This window comes from Falco rusticolus, chromosome Z (assembly GCF_015220075.1).
Source record: "Falco rusticolus isolate bFalRus1 chromosome Z, bFalRus1.pri, whole genome shotgun sequence".
In the NCBI taxonomy this organism is placed as follows: domain Eukaryota; kingdom Metazoa; phylum Chordata; class Aves; order Falconiformes; family Falconidae; genus Falco; species Falco rusticolus.
In genome coordinates this window covers 46,063,055-46,082,255 of record NC_051210.1, presented here as the reverse complement: position 1 = coordinate 46,082,255, position 19,201 = coordinate 46,063,055, and the positions used below count along the sequence as shown (strand labels likewise).

The following is a 19,201-nucleotide window of genomic DNA, read 5'->3' as shown; positions in this document are numbered from 1 at the left end:
GGAAAATAATTGTTGCAGATCAAAACTTGGCCTTGTGGGAGGCATATGGGAATTTTCTTTCCAGCTCTCGCCATGCCAATGTTTCTTCTAGAAGATTTCTCCTTTTCAAGACACCTAGTTCTGTTATCCTAGACCATCCTAATATGAAGAGGGCCTGCAATATTTAATTTTAATTAGCCAAGATGACCTTTGATTTCGTAGTAGTTTAGCATGCTGTTGTTCAAATGAGTAATTGGAAGCCACCATAAAAGCAACCAGCAGTGTCTGCATGTAACAAAAACCCAACAAGTAATGCTTAGTTCCACCAGTGCACCTCAGGGATATAACTGACTCATTCACACAGCATTTGACAGTAATGCCAAGTATGAACTCTGTCCAAAATAGAGGTAGCGATAGGAGGTTTTTTTCACTTTGGAAATGACAAAAAATTTACACAACTCATCAGGAAAAAGATAAATTTCCATATGGGCTATGAAGAGGTTTTTTTATAGTATATTTTTTTTACATAGGAAGAAAGAAAAAACAGGTGTATTTACTCTGGAATTTAAATGAAAGAACAAAACAGTGCTATCGATAGCTTTTCATATTGTTAAATTTTAACAAGTAATCTTTAGTTATTTTTCTTACATCTGACATATCAACCCTAGCTGAAGAGAAATGGAAAGGTATAGAACTAGCTATATTATCTGATACTGATACATTATTTTTCAATTATTTGTTTACTGGGTTTTCTCTCATGCACTGTATACAAACAATTTGAAACCAAATACAGAAAAGCAACAAAGGGCATACAAAGTTACATATGAGTTAATTTTGGTTTTAAAAGTTTATTTGCTTGGCATAGATGAAAACTTTACCTTTTTCATGATTAGCCAAGCAAACAGAAACTTAACGACATTCTTTGACTTTAGATAAATGGCAGCAAGATATATTAATGCCATTCAGAGTAAAGATACTGAAAAAATACATTCCAGGTTATGGGTTTTCAGCATAATACATACAGCTTAAGTACCATTCAACAGAAACCTCACTGTGTAAAGCCTATATTTTAAATAGACAGCTCAGGCAAATATAAAGACCTTCAGCAACAGGTCTTGACTGCATTGCTGGAAGATGAATCTTAATTATCACCTCCACATAAAGCCACCAGGATGTTTTCATAATCCCCTTTGAGTTCATCCTGTCAATTTAAGGACAAAAAAACAGTTGTCAGGATAATGGTCTCAAGTGAAATAAGTTTCAGTAAGCATTCAACATACATGTAACGAACAACAGTCCTTCACCTAAATATATTAATCACTTGATAACACATGTGTTACCTACACACTAAGCTTGAACTGAGTACCTGCACTGTGATACAAACCTATTTTTTAACATATAAAGTTATTTATATGACCTATAAATAAAGACATGCATTTCCAGAATGGACCAGAGGTAGATAAGGCTAATGAAAATCCTAGGAATCTCATGGCATAAATAAAGTACAGAAGATTTCTATCCAACAAGGAGCTTAAACTTTTCTTCTCTAAAGTGAAAATGCCTTCCTTGACCTGTAATGTCCAATTATTAATATTAAAACAATATAAAAATTGTATCTAGGATTATGTCAAACACAGGCCACTTGTATGGTGATATTTGATTCACCATGGGATCACTTATTCAACTTGGAAAAGGTGGATAATATGCATTAAGGCCTGCACCCTTCAAGAAGATATTTTCTGTTAGTTTAAGTCATTCACTTAAGTCAGGCCAAATAAATGTTAAATTAGCAAGGTATTTGCAGCAGTACCTCCAATGCTAAAAAGCAATAGCCAGTTGCATCAAATATCTCCCAATAAAGCTGTTAGTGCAATCACCTCCAGTCTCCAGATATGTAGCATATGTCTGCCCAGGTACAGGAGCTTGGGAATACTGTAGACTCCATTCAGCTCTTGGCTTCTACTGTAAGGTGATATCCTGAGACATACCACTACTAACAAATTTCTACAGCTTTCATGACAAAAATGTTGCCCCAGAAAATGGATTTATTGTACAAGTATGTGGATCATCAGGAACATGAGTTACTTAGCTACAATGAGCTATTCAGCATGAACTTCTGACTGAGGAACAGAAGCATTAACAAATCCTTACTGGGCTTCCAAAACACTTTCGTTGTTTTGCATTTCATATGTCGCCTGAGAGAAAACCTACCATAATGGCTTGGCGGAGAGAGATGCCATACAGTCTCTTGTAATAACCTTTGATCTCATTCATATCCACTTCATGACGTGAAACCATGATTCTGATGAGCTCTTTGTGCCGTGTCCCAAAGCCCTGTTAAAAGAAAAAAAAAAAAAAAACACAAAGAGAAAAGGAAAAGGGGAAAAAATTTTTAAAAAGAGGCTACTTATGTTACTGAAACATCTTAAATCAAGGTTCATGCATCAGACTTCTTTGAGGGTGAACAGAGCCCACATCTTATTCCTTTCACATCTCTCAGAGATCTTTTTATATCCCCTTTCTGTCCTTCCACTCCCTATAAGCACAATTCACTTCTGACAGGCTACCTCCATTCCTGGTTGGTTTTGTGGTTTTGGTGGGTTTTTTGTTTGGTTGGGTTTTTTCCCCCCACATTCCTCGTAGCTGTTTCCTAAAAAAAAAGTCATGTCCTTCACTGTGCTTGCTAGACAGCAGAGACAACCTAGACTTTTATAATTCACTGCCTTTATTATTTTCTTAATAGTGTGATTAACTGTATTTTCATAATGTTTCACTCAATTTTTCACGTGCTACTCCTAATTGTCACAGGAGTTATTAAAACACCCGCATGCTAGACTGTTTCAAGACCTCCACTGAGACTGGAACCTCACTCAACTGAGGTTCCAGTTTGCCAGAAGGACCATAAATATCTTGTCAAAGATTAAGCTTCTAGAAGGTCCTTGTCCAGGATCTGTAATTGCTTTCCTATTTACTTTTCACAAATATTTTTGTGGGTTTGTAAGTGAGAAATGTTCCAGTTAGCTTTCTGTCACTGTCTGGAGTAAAAGATGTGTGGATGGACAGACGTCTTCATGAACATGCTATACCAGACAGCTCCTTCTACGGAAAGACACTCAGAAGTTTCCATGGAAGAAACAGAAGAGCTAGAAATACACTGAATTTCCTCCTGTGGTCCATTTTTATCACACAAAGGGCTTAGAGAGCTCTAGTTAGCTTGTTATTTTTCAGCTTACAAAGCATTCCATGTTTTTACAAAGAGAAATTCTTTCTTTAGGTTACCTTCATCGCCAAGTGGAGTTTCTCAGCAAAGAAAGCTGGCTTGCTTGTGGCACACTTCACTGTAATGAAACCATGAGATAAGGTCACATCTGTTATACACATAACAAGTAACAAAAAGAAAAAAGACTGGAAAGCAAACACTTTAAAAGCAGTCTGTGTTCCTACCAGCATATTCTATTTATCTACTTCTTTATTATCTGTCTTCAAAATATAGAAGTAGCAGTTCCTTTCCTCTGTCTATTCAGAGAGCAATTCAGTCAGGGGAGAAAAGTTACTATAAAGACAAGACTGTTTTCCCTAGTTTATTGTCACAAAATCAAGAAAGATGTTGCAGTTCCCAAGAAAAAAAGTGAAAACATTTGTGCCTTCTACAGCAGAGCTGGAGGTTGCAATCTGATGTTTTGTAAAAAAGTTATACTAAGTACTTGCCCTCCACTGCTGACATTAGAATGGATCTAATGGGACTCATTCTTCTATCCAGAATACACTTGAGTTGATACAAATGCTGAGAACAAGATGGGTGTCTGGGTCCTAATTCTATCCCTGGTCCACTAGTAAGAGTGACTTCAGTGAGTCACTGCTTTGCATTACTGTTCATGAGGAATCTTAATTAAGCATCTTAATACACACCTTTATCACAAAGGTTATAAGAATATTTTCTTGAACAGAAGTGCAGAATGACATTCATTTTATTTTTAATAATCATATTATAAAGATCTTTGAAAAACAAAATTTAGAGAAGAGCGGGTTTGTTGGTGGTTTTTTTAAGGCAGGTTTAAAACTATCAGATTTTTTTAATATACAAATTGTGCCTGTTCCGACAGCTCTTTTTGGCATATTGACTTCTTGTAAAGGTATTCCTATGGTGATGACACATCTTTTCTCCCTAAAAGATCTTTCTACATATTGGGAGAGCTATTTCTACTCATTCATCAACTTTAACTGACTCTGAATAACTCAGTTAAATCACTATGCTCAGACTGGATTTTCCAAAGTATTATTTAGCAAGTTGAAGCAGAGTAAGCCTAAAATGGTTTCCTATTAGAGGAAGTATGGCAGAAGTAAAAGGTAGTTTTTCCTACAGTTAGTACATATACTAGGTTACAATTTGTAGAACCACTTACCAAGGGCAGTCAGGCAGTTCTCGATATCACCTTTCAGCTCCAAATCCAGTACCTTGTTCATATCATGTTTGCTGTATTTGGTGTACTTCTGAAAAACTAAATAAGGGAAGAAAAATCAGTGAATAGTGATGAAAAAGATAGTATTCTCCCTGCATTTCCTTTGCTTGATTCTTCCCTTACTACTGCAGCAGTGCACACAGGTGACTGATTGTAGGCCATATTTCTCATTTTTTCAGCCAGCACAGTGTAAAGAGCAGTGTTACTGCATGGACTAGGTGGAGTCAGTGTAAGGAATGGGACTTTGTTAGGATGACAGGGTTCATGTACCCATTGGTAAGGAAAGGGGTGTTCCAACAACTCTGCTGGAGCCTGTGACATCAGGTGATACCCCTCTATGCAGGGCAAACTGGCTGAAAAGCAAGATCATATTGGGGAGCATTTAGAACCCCTGCCACACTGATCCCTTGGCTTTGTGGTCACTAGTCATGTGGGATTTCATGGAAATAGTTTCCTTAACTACCTAAATTATATTGCCTATCACAAATACAAAAAAAAAAGCTGACAACTGCATGCTTAGTCAGCAAGCATGTCCAGTTACAAAGACCTTTGTAGCAGTAAGAGTCACGTCTGATTATCATCATGTCATGATAATCTATATCTTCTCAGTTCATAAGCAGTCCATACTCAAAAAGTATTCCATTGAAACACAAAGTTTTATCCAACATACCTCTTCGGAGATGTGGGTAGCTTCTTGCAGTAAGAACAGTAACAAAAACATTAATATCTGTTCCTTTCTTTTTCTCTCCTGCTTCATACAAGGCCTGTCAAAGAAAAGAAAGTAGTAAGGTTAACATCAGTATAGTAAAACCCAAACAGAAACACTGTACTTCTGAAGCTACCAGCCAAAGGTAGGCCATTGCTTGGTCGTAATTAATTCTGGGCCTTGACAAAATCCATAACAAAACACAACCTTAGAGTAACTCTAGCTCTACCCATACTTCATGCTTCACTTATGTCATAATAGTACCTAGAGAACACTATGCAGCTAGAAAACATTTTCTGACATTTTACAATTATCATTTAGCTCCACTGGGTACATTACATTCTAGAATGAATACATTTTTCATATATCATGATATGTTTACAGTCTGCATAGGAGTTTAGGACTAATAGGCCTTCTTTAAAAAAAACCAACAAAATTATCTCTGGTATTAATGGGACAATTGTGAAGGAGAATACTACACATGAAGTCTTTCCAGAACTGACTTTAATGGAAATCAAGAATCAAAGCAGTCTCCTTTTTCCTCACCTCCTCATACCTCTCTAGAAGTAATAATTATAAAGACCTTCACACAGCAGCAAAGAAGATTTAACAGCACTTTCTCTGCACCAAGAGTAATAGCACTGAATTTCTGAACTTGGAGTATTAATTTATTGACATTTCATATCTAGGGCTGATGACAAAACTCCTGATGTAGCAGGAATACAAAGCAGAACTGCTCAATGGCCTTTTCGTGGTGCGATTTTTTTTTTTAAATAAATGTAAAGCAAATCTACATTTAAATTGTAAGTGATGTAAAATTTTCTAGGTGAAAACTCAGGAAAGACTGCTAATGCTTCCCAAGATTTTATCAATACTAATCACGTTAATGGTGGAAAAAATAAGGGAAAGATCAGTTGTTTATTTTAGAAGTATTCAGAAAATCACTGAGATTTACCCAATAATCTTGAAACATTCATCACTGTAAAGCAATAACTATAGCTAACGTACTGCAGAGCTCACACTGGTCAAGGTACAGAAGCAGGCTCTGCACATACATCAGTACACCCTTGTCTCTCATTTCAAGAGCCCTGTTACAAACAAAAGGAAGATTGTGTCTAACTTATCTAGTTGACCTCTCCTTCAAAAGGTCTTCACACTTTACATGAACTAGAAGAGGTCTTGTAGAAATGTTTCTGAAGCTAGATATTAGGGTGAAGATTTAATTTCCTTCAGATAGTGATGATTATGTGAACTTCATAAAATAGTATCTGCTCAGAAAAGATTGCTATATAGCATACAGATCTGTTAGGTCTCCAATGCAAAATATTCAGGTAGACCATGGGTCCTCAAACTTTTTATCCAGGGGGCCAGCACACGGATGCAGTGGCAGGCAGCCATCTGCAGCTGCTTGGTTTCCCCCCCCAACCCCTGGCGGGGGCGGGGGGGTCTGTAAATAGCGGGGGCTGGATTGAGGACCCTGGGGGGCCGTATCCGGCCAGCGGGGTGTAGTTTGAAGACCCCCGAGGTAGAATATCTGCAGCCAGAATTTTAATCTCAATTAAATCAGATGAAGAAGCCCTGCAGTGCAAAGTATGATCTTACCCTGGCATCACTGTCAGCAAGTTCATCATTCACATAAGAATCTTCACTTCGGTCAGCCTATATAAATAAATAAAAATTTCACTGGTATTCAGTTCACCAAAATGCAGCATTTTCTGCCCTACCATTCTCATACATAACTTACACACATAATTGCAGACACATAACAGTTATGTCAATCATTCTGTGAATAAATTTGTTGTATTTGTAATCAGTCAGAGCTCAGACCTGCAAGGCCATCAACACTTTATTTTGGAAGTCCTACATTAAAATCCAGGGGAAATATTGTTTCTTAATGTGAAGTTCAGGCTTAGAAACTCTGATTTGCTCCCTGATGACCATTCAATAGACTCAAGCTGATTTGAAACAAAACCCAAAACCAAAACCATGCACATGGTTGTATCAAAAGCATGTACAAGGTTTAAATACATGTACTCAATCACAGAATTAAATATTTATACATTTTAAAAGGGTCTTTTTATTGGGCATCTCCCGTGTTTAAAGTCATCTGCTTTTGAACACAAATTCACAAAACAGTTTGTCCACTTGTTCGCTTCCTGCCTCTGTCCCATTTTGTAACTACTAGAAACATATCTTAACAGCAAGACAAAAGGTTTACTTCTCTAATTGTAAGCATTTGTTCTGTTTCTATTTCTAGTCAGTTGACATGACACCGGTTTCCAAGTGCTTAAAGGCAGTTCCCACAAAAAAAGCATAACTAACAAACGCAGTTTTTTAAAATGCATATCTCATTATAACTTAAGAACAATTTCATATGGTCTGAGATATGTAAGTAAAAAATAATGCAAAGAAATAAATATTACCTAAATCTTTATTGTGTGTCTTTCTCAAAAACTCTTAACACTGATTTTTCATAAGAGATAATACCACTCAAAATGCTTAAGCATAGCATACCTTGGCCAGAGCAACCAAAGCTTTCTGAAAGTCTCCAGATGTGTCAGAGATAATATCTTGTGTTAGATCTCTCTTCAACACTGAAATCGAAAGAAAAAGGATTCATAGTCTGTTTTAAAGTTATCAACTAGATGACCTTCAAAGGTCCCTTCCAAGCCAAACCATTCTATAATTCTATGATTTTTACATCCTTTTCTTAATTTCCCACTTAAATATGCCCATTAGACAGGCAGTTTTCTTATTTCTCTCATTTAGCTTCAAGAGAAGGGGTAGTATATTTGTTACATGTCCTCTAATCCCTGAGATATGCTATGAAATTGGAGTTTAAACCCAAAATCTGCTGAAAAAGTTCTTTGAAGTCTTGCGGGTGGCATTGGCTTGGGCTCTTGCTTGTGAGGCACAAAAAAACTTGAAACTTCCTGAGTCATTTCTCTTTCATTCTTACTTCTTATATTTATCAACACTGAACTCAATCATAAAACTCTTCTGAAGAAATCAATTTGGGTGGAAGATATTGATTTGGGCTGTATTTGAATGGAAATCTCATGGAAAATGTAGCTCATTCTCAGAAAACATGGTTTAATTAGACCACACTGACTGACTGCAGTGACCTCTACATATGTGACATGCTACATTACATTTTAGCTATCTCTTCAAAGATTTCCACACACCCCACCACCCCTTTAGTTCACTGGTTGCACCTACTGCTATTACCTGTGTTGCTAACTCAAGCACCACAGAACTTTTTTTCCAAGACTAGTGAAATCTTAAGTTAGCCAAGGCTTAGTTAGAAGAGGGAAAAGGCAGCTGGGTTTTGCTTGTATCCTAGAAAGCATCTAAATGCATGGCCCATTCCATAAGACATCTGCAGCTCTGATGGTGGTGATGTGCCTTCCCAAACAGAAGTTTTGGGAATCTACATAGGTCCAAAAAAAGTCAGGATTACTTTCCTCCCCTACAGCTCTCAATTTTATGTGAAGCTTCACTTGCATCCTACAAGGTCTCAGCTTCCTATATTAAGAAGCGATGCTATGACTATATTGTCTCTACAACAGAGTTGTACCATTAATACTTCTTTTTGCTCTGAATTACCTTCCTTGTAGTATCTACTGGCTTCTCTGATCTCTCTATTGTTTCTTGAGGCCAGAATTTCAATTAAGGTATCTTCATCAGTTCCAAGGCCCTGATAGGAGTGATTGAATTTTTAGAAATGTTATTTGATAAAGCAAACAAGATTTAGAACAGATCTAAAATGAAAGTCAGACTTGGCTTTGAAAGCACCACATGGAACAAGAAATAAAAGTGAGAAACCTTGTGCTTGCACACAATATTGTTCTTTCAGCTCTTTTGGAATTAATTTTTTATTACATATAATGTCACTGATAACCAAAAGAAGGGCTATGTTGCAGCACTATCCAAACTAGCCAGCTGCAACAAGACTTTTACCACCCCCTACCAGGTTAACTTCATTAAGCAGTTCCTGCACCTTGCCCCAGCACAGCCACCAATCCCCCCGCAAGGTTTCAAAAGTTCATCTACTGTCCCTGCTGTTTCTTCATCCTTTTCAGGCCAGTCCACCCTGCTTCTTGCTTCTGCATTCTTCTTTCTCTGGGCTCCTCTTCCAACCAGGCTCTTCTCATCCGGGCCCCCTCCTTCTCCCGGGGCCTCTCCTTGTCTCCCCTACACCCAGGGTGCTCTGTCTCCTCCCTCTGCCTCTTCCAGGTCTCTCTTCCTCCAGTACTCCTCTTCCATACCCCTTAGAGCTATTTAACTACTTAGCAGGAACCAGCCACAGCTGCACATTATCCATGTCAGCCAACCCACGCCCCTGAAGCCAGCCCACAGCTGTATATTATCAATGTTAATTAACCTGCCTTCATCCCTCTGTAATTCCTTTACAGGGTTAAAAGGGCCAAGCATTACACAGAGAAGATAGGATTTTAAAATATATGAAGAAAAATACCCCCTTCCCCTTTCTCTTATCTAAACATATATGTAAACACTATGGCTTTCTATCACTATATCAGCAATCAGTTTTCACAAGTCAGAGAGTTCATTCTCACAAAAGAATCTCCTCCAACCCTGAAATTCAGCAGATTGATGAGTTTTGTTCTCAGAACCCAAATACCAGTACAGATTTATTTTACAAAATGGGATTAAAATGAAGACAATATATGAGCTTTGAAATCCAAGTCCAATGTCATTTACAGGTCCTGATAATTATTTATGCTCTTTAGGAAAGCTTCTGCAGAAGTTTTTACCTTACCTTCATAGAAGCTCTTAATTCTTCAGCATCAAACTGAGCTGGAGTTTTGAGCAAAGCCACAACAACATCTTCCAGGTGGCTTTTCAGAACTTTTTTCAAGGCTTCTTCCAGACTCTGAGAGGAAGCATGTAAAACAGACTAAGCTAGTGAATCATAAAATGCTGCTGTTCAGGTACAGTCCAAATGAGCCTGATTTCTCATGAATCTTAGTGTACATCATTCCTTTAGCTACTGGAAAGAACTATGAAGCCCAACCTGAAACTTTTGATTTGTCACCTTTATGTTAATCGTTTTTCAGTAAGTATTCAGGAGTGCTTTCACACTTGCAGTTCAGCCACATTCATCCATTTACAGTATCAGAAGACTCAAAATAGGCTGTTTTTATGTTAAAAGAAGGTAATACTATATTGCTGTTATGATTATGACTGAGTTACTTATCTGGATACATATTAATTCATCCATTTATCACATAAAGGACAGAATTGGCAGTGGAAACTATGTGGATGTAGTGTAATACCACCCTACCCAAAACTGCAAGTCCTGACAGTTAAGATTTGGTCTATATACTAATTTGACCTAATTTTAAGTTAAAAAAAGGAAAAAACCCTAATTATTCTGTCTCCTATCTGGAGATGCTCAGTACTCTGTTTTGTTACGTTAAAAGTTACAACCCTATTCCCCACCAAGTATATGTTCAGGTGCGGCTCTAAGAGTGAAAAAGTCAACCTGCTTTGTCAGGATACCTAAGGCAACAAGATTATTTAAGAAGCAAACACTATGTCCTTAGTTAGTTCTGTTCTGTTCTTGACAGTGTGTCAAGGTATTAATAATCTAACAGCATTAGTCTCCCTGTGTCTTTGAAATTGTGTTATAATTTAGGTGTTTAAAAAATATAACTGCAAGGCTGCAGCTTCCTCTGAGGACAGAGAGGGCTGTGAAAACCACAAGTGAAGTTTCCTGAATAAAAACAGGAAATCTAGGCTAAAATATTAGACTTATTTTCTAAGTTGGTCTTTAAAAGTTACACTCAAAGGAATCACTTTCCAAGGAGCAAATGTTCAGTAACTCTGGTATGGCAACAGTGCAATTATAATTTCAGATTAGAGTTACAGGTTCAACTGGAGAAAACTTGTTACAGAGAAAAGTAAGAGCAATCAAAACCTTTTCCAGAAATATGTAGTAATTTCCAAGCTTCTCATTTTCAGGGACTACCAGTTTTATCCATCAGTAGAACACTGACTCCTGTATACCCATCCCTGTGCCAGTGTTGGTATACTTGTGGAACAGCATTATGATCCTACAACTTTCCTATCCTATTTAGTGTTCTATCTGGACTTAAACATTTGGAGAGATGTCTCCAAGTTCCCTTCTCCATCCCTTCCTTTCTCTCAGTGGACTGTCTCCCAGGTGGTAGTAAAATCTCTGCATTCCCAATGATTTAGTGATTCAAAGGATCTCTAGGGCGTTCAAAAACCTAGAAAGACAGAATTTCCAATTTTTTCTTTTTATTTCAAAATAGTGGCCATCATATTCAAAGGCTCAGCACCAACAATATAGTTACAGGGTATTATTCTGTGATGATTTTCACAAAATAGAGAAGGCAGAAGACTAGCTTTTTGTTCTATGAAACTGAAGCTGTATGTACCATCTGAACTAGGAGCAACATTGATATTCTGGGTGTAAATTTAAGCTTGGCTTGAATATACTTTACCTTTCCTTTAGCCTGCTGATAGGCAGCTTTGATCTGCTGACGCTGAGCATTTGTTCTTTTAGTCAAGATGTCAATGATAGTGGCTTCATCCACACCTGTGAGTCACCAAACAACAAAATATTTAATAATATATTGGAAATAATTGTAGTGGTGCCTAGTGCATCATTTAGCCAAATACTAGTATTTTTTATTATTATTTGCTTTATGTCATTTTTTTTTTCTTGGCTCACTGAAGTTTAACCAAGGAAAAGTCATAACAATCCACTGATTTACTTTTAGTGATATAGTGAAGAAATATAAAAAAAAAAAAAGATTCCCATAGAACACAGAAACCTATGTTTCTACAATTTCATACAGAAAGTCTTAAAGTGTTCTGAGTGCAGAACCTATATTAGAGAATAACTAAAAAAAAAAAAAAATTAAAATTAAACGTCAAACTCATTTTGTCTCAGTAAGCCAAACAGAAAAAGGTTTCAAAGTACAGGCAAAGTGCCAAATGTGAATTTCATTAAAAGAGAGAAGTGCAATAGAAGCATACAGTACGTTAGCATATTCACTGCCTTTTGCAGGGATTTTATGGAAATCAGATCAAAAAGTATTAGTATGGTATGTCATAACATTTTTTTATTCTCTAGAAATTAATGTTTTACAACCTTTCCTTCAATATATTAGAGAACTTTAATGTAGTATTAAGTAACACAACATCAGGATATCAAAGAGTTGAGATTCTTTACCAAGTGATACAATTTAATGTATTGCCAATCTTTTAAAAGCAAAGGCATCTCTCCTTCTTGACATTGCCTCTCATTCTGATATTCTGTTCAGGACTATTCTCAAAATTTCCTAAGGAAGAGTCCTAATATAGCAGGTTAAATATTTATTTCTCTTACCCTTTACAGTAATAGCTTTGTCCAAAGCAACAACATCAGCTGATGGATCAAAGTTAGGGTATGACTGAATTCCAGGGCCACCTTTTGAACTTTTCTGTAGAGGAAGGGGATAATAATAATAACAATAATAATAAATAAATTTTAAAAAAATTTGCTTATTCCAAAGATTATTTTTGCAAAGAAACAGTTTTAGAAGCCTAAATAAACCATGTATATGGGATTGTCTATTATAGGACTATCAAGGAATATACACAATTTTATAACTACAGAGAACTAAAGACTCAGTAATGAATATGCATTGGATCTATTCTATTCATACCTCTTGTATTAAGCAGTAAATGCTTCATATATTGTTTTAGGTACCTGAAGACCTATTTCTCAGGATAACATGGATACCATAGAAAAATACTTCTTAACTGTCATGTTAGGCCATTATGTCCAAATTTTAAAGGTTTTAAACCCACAATTAAATCCTACAGGCACTTCCAGTAAAGTGCTACTAATTTCTTTGCTCATATCATGTGAATTGACTGTGCATCACATTAAAAGACTTCTCAGTTGACTCATATCTAAGGCTACAAGCACTTCTTGCATGTAAGATCTTGAAGAGTTCAAGCCTAATCCTATGAGGAAGTGGAAAACTGTTACCCAACTTCTTTGAAACTTGAGACGTAAGCCACACTTTCTTCACAGGCATTATCTACTGGCTACCTTTGGTGAATCCACTCCTAGATGGGCACTCCCATCTAAAGGGCTCTGGGACTAACTAGCAGTGATGAATTCCACTACGTGACAGATTATGTGGCTTGCCCTAAATCAGCAACAAGACAAATCAAGTCACTGGTAGGACCTACAACCCAACATCGCTACCTTATCAATGTCTACTTCTCTTACAGAAGCTATAAAAAAGCCCAAAGGTTCTTTGATATATATATATAAATTTCCCATTGGTAGGATACATGGTGAGATTTTTTTATTTAAAAAAAAAAACGAACAGTAGTTTAGCTACACTTTTTCTGAATCACCTATACTTTCTCCTATTTCAACAACTCACCATTTATTTTCTTTAAAATCCTTTGCCACTAAAGTTAAATAGCACAAGAAAAATGGCAACATCCAATGGATACATGTTTTACTTCTTCATTCTACATTGAATTTTGTACACTTCTAACACCTAATAATGAAATATTCCACTCCTTAAATATTATATCACTGGGACTTGTAAGAGAGCAGAGGGACTGCATACTTAAAAAGGTATCTTGCATACTTTTGAAAAAAATCACTGTGACTTTGTGATAAGCAAACAGAAGAACGGGACTTCTTCACTGCCTCTTTCCCAGGCATACCAGGTTAGTCTTTGTATACTGGTTTCCATGACAAACTTATCTACTAGCAATAAAAATCTGTAACCACCACAACCAGAACGACTCAGGAACCTGGTAGTGCAAGGGTGATAGTATGGTGCAGCCAAAGGTTTATGCACAAAACATTGTGAAGTCAAAATTACAAAATCCACAAAGGTATAGAGCAAACTATTTACTGAAATTTCCACCCTATGTTCAATATTTTTTTTCAAGATGAAAGTTCTTTCAGGATCTCCTGGGACTTCACAGTGTATCACTTTATCTTCGCCAACAGTCATTTTAGTATCAATCAGCTTCATTATCATGACAACTCCACATAATCCTAGTGCAGTAACTCTTGACTTCTCACCACCATAAGCCTCCCTTCAGTAGTGGTCTCCTGAGTTGTTTTATTACATACCATGACTCTTTCCACTCTAAGTATGACACATATAATAGGAACACTAGAACATATACTAGTGACTTTAGTTCCTCCTTTACATTCCTGGGCTCCAGCTCATGGCTTCCTCTACCCCAGCCTAAGAGTCACTGGTTTTCACAAGTTTGTCATCTGGACGTGTTCTTACACATTCGCACACCTGTACATCAGATTACTACTTTAAGGAGGATGACTTGACTCAATTAGTGATTGTCTGCTGAGAATTACAATTTCATTACAGTAACTAGTTCTGCCTAGGAATTGATAACTAAACTGATATGTGTAAATAAGAGTAACTTTTCATCTGATAGCAGACTTCCTAGGTTATTAGATTACATAATATTACACGCCGCAACAAAATTGAGTTCCTGTTCTAATCGACTGGAATTTTGCCATTGTTTATCCTCCCTTTGAGTATATGAAAGGCATTTGGTAGCTTATGCCTTTAAATAATTTCTAAATGTACTTGAAAATAAGCATGATGCTCTCTAAAAGGTGATAATACTTACAATACATTCCTGCTCTTGATTTTCCATGAACCATGCCTGTTTCAGAAATTCTGACACCATAGCCATGTTGACAGAGTTTCTGGGAAGAGATATCAAGTTACAAGCCATTTTTGATCCAGTTACAAACCATTTTTCATCACTTTCAGCACTAGTGCAACTCAAGGTTTTCCACTCTCAAAATCCTTTTTCTTGAACTATGATATTCAGGGCCAAGCAGTCACTGGCTTGTGCTATCAGAAGCAGGTAACTTTTACATTTGGCAGGTGGTGCAATGCTCCACAGCTGCGTGCTCAGTCCTACACCCTTAGCTACTTGCGGAATTTTTAGATTAGAAGTAGAACAGTAAACTAGTTGGACTATTTGCTTATTTACTATGTCAACACCTAAACATTATCATGGAGTTACAAAAGGAAGTTACCAGAAACAAATTAAAGTCTGTCTTTCCCCATTAGTTAAGGTACCAGCTATGCCCATTTAGCTTACTGAATATTTGATTCTGTTAAAATTCAGTGGTAAACAAGTATTGTTGTCTGATAACTTACTGAGGTTGGAGCTCTTGTGTGTTATGTTAAGACAAAATATTCCCTTGTTAAATATACTCTCATGTAATTTCTTTGACTAGCTCCTCCCTAAGGAAGATGAATACAATCAGACACTTTCACCTAAACTGTTCCTTCTTTCTTACATAATACCTCCAATTTCCACAAAAGAATATATTACCCATTTAAGAAGGGAGAAAAAAAAAATTCAGCCTTTTATCACCAAAATTACATTCAGTCTAGTTTTTCCATATTATACCATACAGAACAGGAAAAAAGACTAATGGTGTGATTTGATATTGAGAACCCAAAAACAGTGAATAGGCTGCTTTATAACAACTTTGGTGTGAGGAATATTCTGTTTGCTAAAAGAAACAGTGAGGCAACAGAGAGAATAATGTTTTATCAAATAAAGTTTTTCTGGTCTGCTCAAAATATTTTTTTTTCCTCCAAACTTCCATAGCAAACTCTAGGGAAGGGTTCGTTTTAGAGCATACATATAAACAATAAAGACAATGGTGCTGGGTAAACCATAGTGTCTTTGAATCTACTGTGAAGAGACAAGATGTTATTTGTGGTCTTGGGGTACAGATCACATAATATAGATCATATACATGAGCATGAAAAAATATGTTGCTTATGCTGCAAACACACTTGCTTTACTTATGCCCTGTGTCCCAAAGAAAGGGCAATGAGAAGTCCTTTAAAACAAAACATGCCTAGGATCAAGCAGTGTAGTTGCAGCCTGGCTGCTTCTTTCCCTCATAGCAAAACTGTAAAATTTATTTCCACATTCAGCTGCCAACAAAGTGACACCTATCTCCCATGGCCTGGCTGCTTCTTTCCCTCATAGCAAAACTGTAAAATTTATTTCCACATTCAGCTGCCAACAAAATGACACCTTTCTCCCATGGCCCTCATCCAGCACTCCTGCCCACCTCCACACCTCTCCAAGGCAGAAACCACCTACACCCCCTCCTACCCAGGAAACCCTTGCTTTTGTGCCCTTCCCTCAACCCTGAGGGCACAAAGTTCAGCTCTGCCTGTGCTGCTAGAAAAACTGAAACTGGATCCTAATCTGTGTTTGTATGTTACTTAAAGTAGGTCTCATCTGGGTGAATTATGGTCAGAATATTGTGTTGGTTTTAAGAACCAACCCTTAGGCACATGTCATTTAATGAGTAGCAGAAAAGCACACTTAAATTGCAATTAGAAACCAACAGGTTTTTATTAAGCTATTACAGTGACTCCCTTAACCTTCTTGTATGGACAGTGTATGATAAGTGTATGATGCTAGACAAAGTTCTATAGTATCTAAGGGTCTGCTGCGTTTTATAACAGCACACATGAAGGCCATATGCAGTTGGATGAAAACATTTTAGTCTCCATACTAGGTGCACCAAGTCACCAACAGTGACATGCACAGATATGTCTGCCAGCTAATAGATGCATAGTCTGTAATTGTTTAAAGCTAAAAAGCAAGATTCAGTCTTACAGCACCAGATCTGAGAAGAGCTGGAACCAAAACTGCATTTTGGTTGCTAGAGGAACACTTCTGAGGAAGAGCTCTAGAGAGAACTGCTAACATCCCCATTACATTTGCCTGTCCCAGCCCCCACCCCTCACACCTAGCACTAGAGGCTTTGCTATTCTTGGGGATGACTAGACCAGAAGGCTGCAAGCCTACACTAAATTGGGTGTATTAAGCCTCTAAACCTTTATGTCTATCCTAATTTACATTACAATAAAATAATTCTATGCCTTAAAATCTAAGTCTTTTTTCCCTCCTTATAAAATAAAGACACTTCGACATGTAGATCAATCTATTTCCATCTAGTAAAGAAGCAGCACAATTTTTACAGAAGTCAAAGTAGGCAATGGCTTTTGAGAGGGGCTAAAAACCTTATGCTGCTTGAATTGAACCAGAAAGTTAAGAAAGCACTTACATACAAAATTGTTTGCCTGCTTTATAAAAAACTATGGCTAATAAGAAAAAATAAGATTGTAATCTAGGAAGACAGCCAGATCCCACCCAATAAAGTCAAGGTCTTTTCCAGGGTTGACCCATGCCACTCTAAAATACAAGCAGCTCATGTAAACAGTACCAAGATCCAGGAGTGATAAATTCAGTCAGAATATTATTTTTGTTTAGTATGAAAAGGACTGTAAGAACTGATGCTTTCTGCCATATATTTTCCTCTATTTTTGAACTCAGAACAAAACCTATGAACAGGAAAAGAAAAAAGAAAAAAATCTATGTGCCTACAAAGTGGTGCAAACAGAAGGTACCGCAGAAAAGTGTGAAACTTCTTTCTGGTTACTCCATACAAAATACCTATTTGATAGCTATACTGTTTAAGAAAATATGGGCCAGGCCAGGCCAGGCCATGTGTCCCACTTCCCAAACTGATGCATGTAGATATCCCATTTAAAAGGAAAGAGGATCAAGAACTTAAAATTTCTTATTTTGAAAAATACTGTGTATCATTCCCAGTTGGAATGCTCAACATTGCAACTGGAATAAAAAATCAATCAGAGATCAAGACTAAAAGCTCTGACTGTTGCTTTGCGATAATTATTGCTTTCTGTCCGGCTCTCAGTCCCCAGAAGAAGCATCCTTGAATGGGGCATATGTAAATCTTTAAAACTTTTGAGAAAATACATACTATTTATTGAAAAAACTTGAAGACACAAACTAGACTTTTACACTGCAGTCTGTGTCAAACAACATAATTTCTTCATGCTTATTTAGTCATATCATGAACCATATCAGATGTATCATCTCTGGTTACTGTCCAATGCTAGTTACCAGGATCTTGTTGTAAATTAAGGTCATTACAGCCTGTAAGAAAAACAGGCAGTAGAACTAACACAATGATTAATTTTACAGTGGAAAGTCTACTGAATATGAATGAAAATGTCAGAGAGAAAAACAATCTCATCCTTGGAAAATTCAGTGGAAAGTTTTAGCAGAGCAAACCCCACATGACACAGCCTTTCCTTACTTGGTTTTGCCTAAATTTTTGGTCACAAAACCAGGCTTTTGCTCTTATGTTTCTAAGAGATTGCTTTGCTTAATTTTCATGAGTTTCCTGAGCAAAGACCCCTCTACAGTCCCAAAACAGCAAACTATTGTTGAAGAAACAACAGATGTTTGTTTCCTTTTTTTAAGTTTCCGTACAAAGTACAGGAACTCCAGTTTTACTGCAGATTTTTACAGCTGGCTACTACAAGGGCAAAGAGAAAACATAGGAAACAGTCAGCTCCAAGTAAGTTTTCTTTTATTCTTTTAAGCTTTTCTCTTTTTTTCCCAGTTGCTGACATGCAAAAAATAAAAGCAGTAGTTTTCCAAGCTATTCCATCTACACAAAATGTTTCAAAACTGAAAGATTGTCCCCTGCCCACACTTTTCCCTTGTAAGCAAATCCAGCCCACAGAAAATTGCACCAGGTTACCTGACAAATTCAGTATATTAAAGTTTGTCGGATCTACAGAGAACAGCAAAGAAGTAAAGAAACTTACCTTGTTCCTCACAAAGACAACTTTTCAGGGCAGCGCAGCCAGAAGTAAGAGACTAGAGGTTTGTTGATGCTTTTATAGCGCAGCGAGGGAGACCCCACCTAGCAACGAGCGTGTTTCCTCAGCCCCAGCAACCATCTGCTCTTGCAGCAGCTACATCTGGGTGCTGTCCAAAACACAGAACCACACAAAAAAACCCAGTCATTGCAAAACTATGTGCTGGAGAAAGCAGGACCAGATTTCAGAAGGCAAAAAGCAACAAACGAGCACGCTGTTGTAGCTCTCCTCCCCTGCCATGGCCACATCTCTCACTATAGTAAATTGTC

General features: G+C 37.1%; 1 protein-coding gene across 1 annotated transcript; it reads right to left on the bottom strand.

Annotated features, from left to right (window-relative positions):
• Positions 1–570: 570 nt before the first annotated feature.
• Positions 571–18,985, bottom strand: ANXA1 (annexin A1). Its single transcript, XM_037374020.1, has 13 exons — positions 18,879–18,985; positions 14,818–14,896; positions 12,527–12,620; positions 11,637–11,731; positions 9,926–10,039; positions 8,752–8,842; positions 7,660–7,739; positions 6,748–6,804; positions 5,110–5,203; positions 4,383–4,478; positions 3,259–3,317; positions 2,191–2,313; positions 571–1,180 (listed from the first exon to the last, which is right to left on the bottom strand). The coding sequence occupies exons 2-13, from the start codon at positions 14,881–14,883 to the stop codon at positions 1,121–1,123; spliced, it is 1,029 nt and encodes a 342-aa protein (XP_037229917.1). The 5' UTR covers positions 14,884–14,896; positions 18,879–18,985; the 3' UTR covers positions 571–1,120.
• Positions 18,986–19,201: the final 216 nt, after the last annotated feature.